The following is an 11,387-nucleotide window of genomic DNA, read 5'->3' as shown; positions in this document are numbered from 1 at the left end:
GGCCCTGACTGCACCTGCACTCTGCACACGCATCCTCTCCCACCCCCAAATCTGATGCAACCACCACTTCTCAGGGATCCTGCCCCAGATGCACCGGAGCGCCAGTGTCCCTGAGCAAATCAGTCCCCTCTCCCTGGTCTCGACAGAGCTTCAGGGGCCATGAGGAAATCTCCAAGATGTTTTTCACAAAATGCAAACTCACATGGAACAATATAAGAAAACCCAGCCATGAAATCTACCGAGAAGTCTTTAAGTTCATGTTGCAAAGCAGTCACCTTGGACCATAACCACCTTGGCCATTTTCTTTAAGACATGTGTCACAGACTGAGACTCGAGTTATTTCTGTTGCTTTAGATGTTCTCCCCCGCATGGTCACTGGCTGTCTTAGGAACATTAGTTCCCTTTCACTGAGCCCATTCTGTTTATGTCTTATTTAAGTTTTACATAAGATACATATGTGAATACAGTCCATCGCTGTAAGTACAGGAAGGAAACTAGCAAACTGGACAGTATTTACAGGCATGGAAGGGCGATGTTCCAGCCAGCCCTCAGAGCTACCAGAACAGCAGAGAACACAGGTGGGAGTTTGATCGGCCCCCACATGTCAGGTTTGTCTCCAGTGAATCCAGAACAGTCTCAGTATAAAGAACACCTGGCAGGGGGAGTTTCCTGGGAATAATTTATTATTTTTAACAATAAGACCAATAAAGCAATAACATTCTAGAAAGCTATCTAATATCAGACCCGGGCTCCTTGCTCAAGCACCTTGTGGGCCTCTTTTCTATTTTGCTGTGCTACTGAAAACCCTTGGATGTAAAATACTAGCTTGTTAATGAATTCTGTGAATTCTGTGAACAGTAATGTGATTGAAAATAAGTCTAACAGCTGTAAAAGTGACCACAATATGACATGAAATAAATTCAGTAAGTCTAGATCAACAACATGCAGATGGTTTCTATTTCTAAGCTTCTAATTAAGTGCAATGTTGGCACATTTGTGTTTTTAAAAGTAATGCTTGTTTTACAGGCTAGGAAGAACTTGCTTGGATGAATTGTTAGCTTCATGTTTAGAAATTATGTATTAGTTTATATTCAATTGAAATTGTATTTCAAAAACAAAAGGCAAAAATGACTCACCTGTTTCGTTTGCTGCTCTTCTCTTGGATCTACCTAGTCTCTGCAGTAGCTTTACTCTTTCAAATGTTTATAGAGTCTGTAGGCAAGGAGCTCTAGAAAAAAAAGTGAGATGAACTTTATAGTTTCCATCTTAGGAACCTAGAAAACAATAGTCAAACTTGAAAAAATGAGAGGAACTACCACAGATGGGAGAAAAAAAAAATCAATGAAATAGAAAACAGATGCTATTAGCCATGCTGCTGGTTCTAATCTCCTATATTTACCATTAATGCTGAGCTTAGTAGGTTCTGGGAGAGGAGGTCAGTCTTGGTGGGTTTCAGAGATGAGTTTCCTTAGGGTCACTGAAGATGCCCTGAACCTGCGTAAGTACCTCCAATTAGAACCCCTACTGGGTGCGGGAATTATTATGTCCTGCATTGAGCAAAGTCTAAAGATCATCTCCAAACCTCCAAAGGAGTCTCCATGCCCATCCCCAGTAGGATCTTTTGGGCGGGTGTACACTGGCCCTCCCCCCTGAAGGACCCATGATGGGGAAGCATCCACTGAATGTCATGAGCAGAGCATGTGAGTGTCGCTTTTGACAAATCTATAGAGTAGATTTTAATATTTATTTATATTCTTACATCTTTGTTAATTTTTGGATAGTATTTGATTTCTCCCTTCTGCCTTGCTTCTCCCACCACCATAGCACCAAGATCCCTCTCCTCCTTCCTTCCCTGCTGTTTGCCTCAGATCTATGGTCTGCTTGCAAGGTTTGGTTTTTTATCCCTGTCCCTTTAAAGTGGGTTTGCATGCCTCTCCTTTGGCCCTACACTTCTGGCCCCACTGTGCTAGGAAGAGAGGAAGACAAAAAGCACAGCTCCCCCTTGTGCTCACCTTTGTGATTGTGAAGAAGCTTCTAGTTACTGCCAGCTAACTGCCCTGTGTGCCACACCCCCCACTTCCCCCAGGGCCTTGTGGTGTGTGCCTTAATCACAGTTTTGAAAAGACTGTGAAAGACTGCCAGAAGCTTCTGAAACAACAATGGAAAGCTTCACAATCACAAGTGGGCTCTTGATCCCAATACCTGGAGTCAGGGCTGCTGAAGATGAACCCTCCCCTGTAGGTGTTAAAGAGGCTGAGGGACAAGCAATGGTTGGAACCCAGTTTACCATCAGCCTGGGCTTCTTGTCCCAGGTAGAGGTAACACTGGGAGTGACTGATGCAAGAAATGCATTAGTTTGGTGGTCCTGCTGGCTCTTCCACTGAAGCCTTGTGAGTACAGGGCCAGGGTGGTCATGATGGTCTTTTCCTGTTTCTGCTTATCTTGTAAGGACAGCAGGGCAGACTTGGGAGAGTGAAACGAGATTAAAAAAAATAAAAATAAAAAACACACCTTCCTGTTTTAAATGAGGGAAAGAATAGATTTTTCGTAAGTTGACAATTGTGTTTCAGAGAGCAGGCCGGCTGAGAAAAGCATTTGCTGTCCTCAAGATGACCTCTCATTGCCCAGACAGAAAAATTAGCCATGGAATTAAGACAGAAGTTCACTCCTCACACATATAGGTAGGGACTATATCATATTCAGCAGTAGTAACTACATAAGATTCAGGCTATCATCCCTTTGCCACTTCAAGAAATTAGAGGATGAAGGATCTCTCAGGGAGAATGAGACAGGAAGGGTACAGACAAAGGCAGAGGGACAGGACTCAAGGACAGAGATTTGCTATTCCTATTATTTACATTCAGCTGGTAAATAATAAGGTTAAATAAATCTGACTCTAGGCCAGAAACCTGCTGCCATAAATTTCCTTTATTCATAGTGCTTTTTTGTACAGAAGGCTTCAACTACCCCATATTATGGAAAGGCTGACATCTCTGAGTGGGGAAGGAGGCAAACTGCGGCCTTTCCTGCCTACCCAGCACCTCTGGGAAAATGTCTGCATGTTCTAAGACAAGATAATCCAGTCCCTACTTGTTCAAACTCCCTCTATTTTGGTTAACCTTTGGGTCCTGTTACGATTAAAAAATCTTGCTAAAGAAAAAAAAAATACAGTCAGAACCAGTTCAGGACTTCATCTGTGAGCCCCATGTTAAATAATAGGGTTCAGATGAGATACTGGGGTTCAGATGACTGGGATCTTTAGGTTACCTCTGAGGAAAGTTTTGGCAGGGTTCCCGTTTGAGTGGCACACAGCAAATTTGCCATGGAGATGAAGATGTATTAGGAAAAAGGGCAGGTGTATTAGAAAAAAGGGAAGAAGATGTTTCCACAGACACAAGCAGTGAGAAACAGCTGCCTTTGAAAGGGGTGGGTTTCTTAAAAGAAACACCTGTGCAGACATAGGTAGGCAGTCTTGGGATGAGAGCTGCATTTTGCCAGGGCAGGAGTTATTTTGATAGTGTTCCTTTTGGGGGTAAGGGTTTATTCCTTTGTGGTATTGTTAAATCAATCACTTCTAGGGTGTAAATGAATTAATTCGTAAGGACCCGTGAATCTCTGTAATGGCCCTCAACCTCCATATCCAACCTCTGGTCGAAGACTATACACCTATGGGTATTTTCTAGAGCAGTCCTTTGTAATGACTGATTGTGGGGTAAAGAAAATGTCAGGCTTTTCTGCCCTTCCGCCATCAGGATAGATGATGGATCCCTGTGGTCCCGAATGCATGCCTGATGGCGGGCACCTGGAATAGGGTGTGGGCATAAGTAGATGGGATTCAGCTGAGCTAAGACTGTGCTTTTTAAGGGCGGCGTCACGGGGACGCCAGCAGCAGCAGCAGCAGTAGAAGCCAAAGCAGAAGTCGAAAGAGAATCCGAGAAACAGCAGAACGAACGCCAGAGAGCCCAGATAGAGTGAAGACTTGCTGGGGGCTGGGAGGCCTGCCAGCCTCCTGGCCCCCCAGCATCCCTGCCTGCCATATGCCTGGTGAACCCCAATAAAAAAACCTGCAAAAAAACCACTGAGGACTCTGACTCCTCGTTTACCTGGTCTGCATGGGATCAGAAAACCTGCACTGTGGCCATTCCTGCCTTTACACCGATAATTCCTTTATCTCCATCTCTGGGCCAGGATTAAGGATTTTTCATTTTTATAGTTGGTTTAATGATAATGTTGATAATTTCTACCCCCACCTCCAATTTCTGGTCTTGTGACGCCTCTATCCTAAATTTCCCACGCTAAGCGTCCACCAACCGGGGAGGTTCGCTGCCAGGTTTCGCCTAGCGTCCGCGGCAGCCTCCCGGGCTGGCGCTCGGTGAACACACACACATACAAACACACACACACTCTCTCATTTTATATATACATGTATAAATATAATCAGAAGCTGAAATGTATGTCAGAAGTCCACCAACTAGGTCTTTCTCATTTAAAAGTCTCTTTAATCCTCAATTGTGAACAAGAGAACACTGAGAATTCAAGCAATTGTAAGGCACTCCAATTTCAGTTTGGTATTAGAAAGTGAAAAAGTTTCCAAGTTCTTTTATGTCCAAAACTGAGCTACTCTGTTTTTTCTTGACAGCAGCCTGGTAAGATGGGTTTACCAGAAGATTGGTTTAGGACATCTTTCTCCCATTATGTGGGTGTTATCTGATAATATTAAAAGCTATCTTTGGATTATATGAGTTCCGTGAGATAAGCTGTGGTTTCTGCATGGTGTCTGGCACAAAGTGAGCATCTGCTAAATATTGGCTGTTATTAAAAACCATATATATCTCGTGAGTATAGGTGGTGTCCCCCACTGAGTTCCCAGTACCTAGTAAAAAACGGGAGCTCGGCAAGGACTTATTGAGTAAATGCATGGATGAAACCTGGTTTACATTTGGAAACGGGATCAACTGAATCTTTTCACGTCAACCCAGACAGAACACCTACTCTGTGATGGCACCAGAAGGGACATTGAGAACTGTCCTTCCGGAGTGCCTGACTTACAAGATGCTCAGCAGAAAGGGGTGTTAGGCATAAAGATGAATAATCAGACAAATGAATACGAAGCGAGCTTCCGGATCGAACAAACAGACCCGGCGCCCCATTCTCTATGCAGATATTTGCATACACAGTTTTCTCCCAAGTGGGCACCAGGGAGCGCAGAGTTAACCCAGGAGTTCTGATGATTACGCCTGGGTCCTGAAGGGGACGCCGCGTGATTACGTCATATCCGTAGCAACGATCAAACATCCGGGGGCGGGACAGGCAGAAGCCAAATGTAAACACCCCCTCGAGTTTGCCGGCCTAGGTTCTGACCTCTGCTCGGCAGCGCCAAACTTTGGTGGATGCTTGTGCGTAACAGGAGATAAGCGAGGCGTCGGGCTATTCGGGCGGAGAGCGGGTAAGTGGAAGCCCATGGAAGAGCGGCTGTTTTCCTGGAGCGGGCCCAGTCGCCGTGCTGGTGACGCACGGACGCGCGCGCCCGGTCTTGCGCTTGCGCACTGGGGAGCGGCGGCTGGCAGCGCGGCGCGGCGCGGCCTAAGGCACCGAGCGCCAGCCCAAAGCTGGTGGGGAACCTCCCCGGTCGGTAGACGACACGACTTCTGGTCTCGGTTTCCTAGAGTGGCTGTGAAGACTACGGGCACAGAGGTGCCGAGTAAATGGCGGAGGTTAGTTGAAAATTGACTACTTGATCTGAGAGTAGGGGGTTGAGTTTTGTTTTTGTTTTTTAAATCGAGATTTAGCCCGCAGATTATATATTGAATGCATGTTGTGTGCATGACAGTCTTTTACGTCTTGGGAAACTGCGATGAACAAGACAGATTCGCGTTTCTCGTGGAGCATTCGGTCTTTTGGGGCAGGGGAGTGAAGCACAAGTTCGATCCCGGCCGGCCAGGGAGCTACCCACATGGCACAGCAGGCCTCTCTTGTCTCGCCCGCTGCTTCCCTCAGCAGTGTATTTCAGTGGATCTGCCTGTTCTGTTCCCCACTCTGCCTCTGGTGAATCCTCTCACCCACCACACCTCTTACCTGTACCCCAGCTCTTGTATGCATAAATAAATCTTAAAAAAAAAAGTAAATTACATGCATGTGTTACATGGCGCGAATTGCTATGAGGGGAAAGTAGGGCAGGGACCGGGACGTGGAAGGGAGGTGTTGTGACGTTTAGCCCATGGACCAAATCGAGAGGTGAGATTTGAGCAGATGTCCTAAGGAGTTCAGGGACTCAGCCGGGAGCATTCTCAGCTCGTGGAAAAAGTAGAGGTGAGGTCTAGAGGCTGGAGGGAAACTGGTGTGTGAGGAAGACCTACTAGACCCGTGTGGTAGAGGGGATTGAGCAGAGATGTAGGACTTGAGGTGAGAGTGGTGGAGGAAGCAACAGCATAGGTAGGACTTTTTCTGTCAACTTTAAGAAATTTGTTTTTGCTCTGAGTGAAATGGAAGATACAAGGTTTCGAACAGAAAAATATTGAGGCTGGAGTAGGTTTTAATAAGCTTACTGTGCTGATGTAGAGACTAGATTTGGAAGGGAGCTGGTGGAAGCAGGGGTACCTCTTTCCCAGCGTTCTCTCAAAAGTGGGAATATTTTTTATTTCATAAGATCACTTTGAAGTCCTGTGACCGTAAGGCATGTGACGCATCTAGCACAGAGCTCACTACTCGGTAAGGGAAAGTGTTAGGTGGGAGATGTTAATGGAAGTAAGAGTACAATGGCTTGGCATATGTAAAATATAGACACTTCCTTTGTGTCTATGTGTGTAAAACTTTAGTTTGACCAGGATTCGATGAATAACTGTACTAGGAGGTCTTTAAAACTCAAATAGGTCCATTCTTATTTAAAAAGTGTGAAATTGCTCTCATCTTGATAATTCCTAGTCCTCTTCATAATTACCATAGGTGTGATCAGCGTTGGAGAAGATGCCAGCTCCAGGTACCACATATGAAAGAGTAGTTTACAAAAATCCCTCTGAACACTACTACCTGAAAGTCTGTCTGTAAGTTCAGTCTCCTGTTCTAGTTTAAATTGCTTTCTTATGACTCTGGGTAGCATCAAATTTAAGAAAATGTGTTTTTTCTCTAATTTTTTTAACAGAGAATTTCAGGAGCGTGGAGTTGTACTGAATGCCGCACAGTTCAAACAACTGCTTATTTCAGCCCTGAAGGACCTGTTTGGAGAGGTATGGAATAATTTGGAAGATTGAATACTCCTAAGATGTTCAAACTCTACAATTGTATTTGAAATTACAGGGGCAGACCTTCGAAGTGAATTTTTGGTAGGTTCTCAAATGCCTTCTGTTTGACAAGGAAATTGCTAAACAAACATTTGTTCTACTATAGTATGGTCTAGACTGGTAACCCACAAACTGCTTTTTTGCCAATTGTGAAGATTTCTGGTTTGTCAGAACGTAAATCAGCCACCTTTTCCCTTACTGAGAAGGCCTATAAAAAAACACAATAGCTGAACTAAACAGTGTGCCTAGTGATATTGCTGATTTACATTCTGATGAAGCTCCTTATCTTGAGTACTTCTGTTTTAACATTCACTTGAAAGCAATTAGAAATTTGAGATGGAACACAGACAGAAGATTTTCAGGAAATTATTATCTGATTCATACATTCTGTCAAATCAAAATCTGCTAAGCACCTCATCAAAATTAAAAATTTTTATGCCTCAGGAGACTTGGTTAAGAATATTAAAAAACAAGAGTTACTGGGAGAAAATACTTCCTAAAACCATATATCTGACTAACAACTAATACCTACACTATAGGAAGAACTCTAAAAACTCAATAGTAAAAAGCCAAATAATCCAATTAGAAAATAGGCTAAAAAGGGCCTCCCTGGTGGCCTGGGCTTAAGTCTCAGCGCTATCACTGTGACAGCCTGATTTTGATCCCAGGCCAGGGAGTTAACCCGCATGGCACAGCAGACCTCTCCTATTTTGCCTGCTGCTCACCTCTGCAGTGTATCTTAGTAGATTCCCCTGTTCTGCTACCCACTATCTCTTGTGAATCCTCTCACTGCCACACCTCTGACCTAGACCCCAGTTCTTGTATGCATAAATAAATAAATCTTAAAAAAAAAAATTTCACTTTCACAAAGTAACATACTTGGTAAAATTCCATTAATCTTGAAATAACATAATTATATACTATCTGGAGAAACAGTGGTTGCCTGGGCTTAGGGATTAGAGAGTGGGGATGAGGGTAGCAATATAGAGGTAAAAGGGGAGCCTCGTGGGTCATTCTTTAACTTAATTATGCTGATGATTACATGAAACTATTTAATAACAGTTACATGAAAGTATTTAATAACAGTTACATGAAACTTATTTAATAAACTTGCACAAAACTATGTATATTAATATATACACAAAAATGAATGCGTTTCTATTCAGTGACCTTGTTGATAATATACTATAGTTATGCAAGATGCTGACATTGGAGGAGGCTGGGTGAAGGGTACACGGTATCTCCCTGAACATTTGTTTGCAATCTCACGTAATTCTAATTTTTTTAAATGTTTAAGAAAAAAAATAATTGTGTACCTTCTTTATGTCAGGAATAAAACCTGGTTCCTGGGGTTATAACTGTAAATAGACAGAAGTAGCCTCTGTCTCATAGTCTAATGGTCTTGGTTATTTTGGCAGGAATTATCTTATACAATGGTAAGAATGATGACCATTATGAAAAAGGACTTAATGGAGACCTTTACATGAAAGAGCAAAGCAAGTGATTGAGCCTAGTCTTGAGAATCAGAGAAAGAACAGTTTAAAGATTTGAAAGGTGAGGAAGCCTTAGCAATATGAAGAAATTATTGGAAGGGAGAATTATAAAGAAATTATAGTATAAGGGGAAAATTCCAGACAGGAGTAGTTAGAAATAAACAGGTCCAGTATGCTAAAAACAAAAACAAAACAAAACAAAAAAAACACTTTTTTTGGGCCTCCCCTGTGACGCAGCGGTTGAGCGCTGGGTTGCAAAGCTGCCCGCAGTCTCTGCAGCGCCATTTCGATCCCCAGCCACCGGGTGAGGGTCCCACATGGCGCACAGACCTCTCCTGCTGCCTGCTGATCCCCTCAGCAGTGTACTTTGTCAGTCTGCCTGCTCTGCTCTGGCTCTGGTGAATTCTCTCATCCTCCTGCGCTTCTGACTGTACCCAGTGCTTGTATAAATAAATAAATAAATAAATAAATCTTAAAAAAAAAAAGACAAAAATATGTATCTTTTAAAAAAAATGACACTTTTTGAAGGAGAAAAGCAGTTGACAGGATTAATTCTTAGAACTTAAGGGTAACGATAATAGTTTGCTAATAACATTATTCCATAATTAGGTTGATGCTGCCTTACCTTTGGATGTCCTAACCTATGAAGAGAAGACCTTGTCAGCTATCTTGAGAATATGTAGCAGGTATGAGATAATGGAAATTTTCTGATATAACAGTAAAGGGATGACTAAAGAAATAGAGCAAAAATGTTCATTGCTGAGAATGAGAAGAGTTTTGTTATTGTGAACTCTAAGCAGCTTTTAGAAGCTGCTGGGGGAATATAAATATCCAGTAGGAGTTTATATTCTAGAGAGCAAAACTTGTGATTTGGCTAAAACTACCTTTTCTTAATTGATGATTATCGTTGCAAATTCAAATGGATGTTTTAGAAACATTCTTAATTGAGACTCATTTTATCTTTATGCTTTTACTGTTAATGTTTTTTAAGTTAGGGTATCTGGAAAAAACTTTCTGGACCATCACTAACAAAAGGTACTAGGGGCATGTTGAAAAGGCATATCTTTATTTATACTTGTTTGATCTTTCCTCAGTGGCCTTGTCAAATTGTGGAGCTCTTTGACCTTGTTAGGATCCTATAAAGGCAAGAAGTGTGCTTTCAGAGTAATTCAGGTAAAAAGTATTCCCTCATGAAATTCAGGTGATACTGGGTGGTGGGTAAAACTGCTTTTTAATATATGTCCCATTTTTGTGCTTGTATAAATCTAGGTTAATTAACATCATCTTGTGGGGTGGGAGGGCTTGGAACTTAGGACTTCATTGCTTACAATAGAACACTTAGATTTTAGATTGTATGGGAGATGTTTTGAGATAAAACTTGGAATCCTAATGGTAAAGTCTCTTAGTTTTTTGCTTAATACCTTTACCATACATATTGAAATGCTCTTTTTGAGTTTACTGGGATCACTTGTTTATCTAAGGCTACTGCTCAGGATGTTCTTTAAAATACTACTATATCAGTCTAGGTTATCATATTAAACTGGGCATGTTTCTATATTGTCCTATGTTCCAATACAATTTTCTCCTTATATTCAATGTTAACTTTTCTTTTAGGTTTCTCCATTTCTCCTTGCATTGTCTGGTAATAGTAGGGAACTGGTATTGGATTGAGTAGTCTTCAATGTTAGAAACATTCTTCTACCTTTTGATGCCAACAAAATGTTTGAAGACTGAAGCAGGCTATCATCTCCTGTTGGTGGGATTTGGGGTTGCTAAAGATGTTCCCAGTAATTTCCAGCTATCATCTTTGGTGGTGTGGACTTCAGAGGAGAATCTGCCTGAACCAGCTAGGTCTAAGCAAGCAGCACTTTCAGCATGTGCACATCAGAGTTGGAGACCGGGCTGAACTCAGCAGGGCCTTCACACAGAGGGATGTGGTTACCTTCTCAGAATTAACGGGTGATGTCAACCCTTTGCATTTAAATGAAGATTTTGCAAAACATACGAAGTTTGGAAAGACAATTGTACATGGAGTGTTGATCAATGGACTTATTTCTGCTCTCCTCGGTACTAAAATGCCAGGACCGGGGTGTATATTTCTTTCCCAGGAAATTAACTTTCCAGCACCTTTATATACTGGAGAAGTTGTTTTAGCATCTGCAGAAGTGAAAAAGCTGAAGCGACTCATTGCTATTATTGCAGTGTCATGTTCTGTAATAGAAAGTCAAAAGACTGTTATGGAGGGCTGGGTTAAAGTTATGGTCCCAGAAACTCCAAAATCTTAAAGTATGTATCTAAAGATGCAAGTTCAGTCTTCAGTGTTACTGTTATTAACAGTTTGTGAGGAAAGCAAGGACTGCTGCTCTTCACAAAGAAATGACCAACAGGCCCAGAAGCCATGTTAGGGGAGGACAGTTGGTGGTGGGGTGTTCAAATATCCACTTTCCAATTTGGACCTCTGCTTAATATAGACTTGAGTATATTCATCATCTGTTTTCAAAATTGGAAGAAAAATTGGGAAGGTTATTTAGCTGAAGGTTATTTTAGGATTTGAAACCTAGTTGTGTTTGGATAACACAGACCTACCTGTGTCTCACTGAATTTATAACTAGCTAGC

General features: G+C 42.2%; 2 protein-coding genes across 2 annotated transcripts; both read left to right on the top strand.

Annotated features, from left to right (window-relative positions):
* Window positions 1–6,954: 6,954 nt before the first annotated feature.
* Window positions 6,955–10,441, top strand: RPP14 (ribonuclease P/MRP subunit p14; the record flags this gene model as incomplete). The annotated part of the gene is made up of 5 exons (XM_084247676.1): window positions 6,955–7,040; window positions 7,139–7,223; window positions 9,380–9,456; window positions 9,865–9,943; window positions 10,385–10,441. Exons 1-5 carry the CDS (start codon window positions 6,964–6,966, stop codon window positions 10,439–10,441), a joined length of 375 nt encoding a protein of 124 aa, XP_084103802.1. The 5' UTR covers window positions 6,955–6,963.
* A 107-nt stretch (window positions 10,442–10,548) lies between these two features.
* HTD2 (hydroxyacyl-thioester dehydratase type 2) lies at window positions 10,549–11,055 on the top strand (the record flags this gene model as incomplete). The annotated part of the gene is made up of 1 exon (XM_084247348.1): window positions 10,549–11,055. One exon carries the CDS (start codon window positions 10,549–10,551, stop codon window positions 11,053–11,055), a length of 507 nt encoding a protein of 168 aa, XP_084103474.1.
* Window positions 11,056–11,387: the final 332 nt, after the last annotated feature.

This window comes from Talpa europaea (genome assembly GCF_964194135.1).
Source record: "Talpa europaea genome assembly, chromosome: 11".
NCBI lineage: Eukaryota > Metazoa > Chordata > Mammalia > Eulipotyphla > Talpidae > Talpa > Talpa europaea.
The sequence above is the reverse complement of the archived record's forward strand: the minus strand, read 5'-3'. Positions and strand labels throughout refer to the sequence as shown.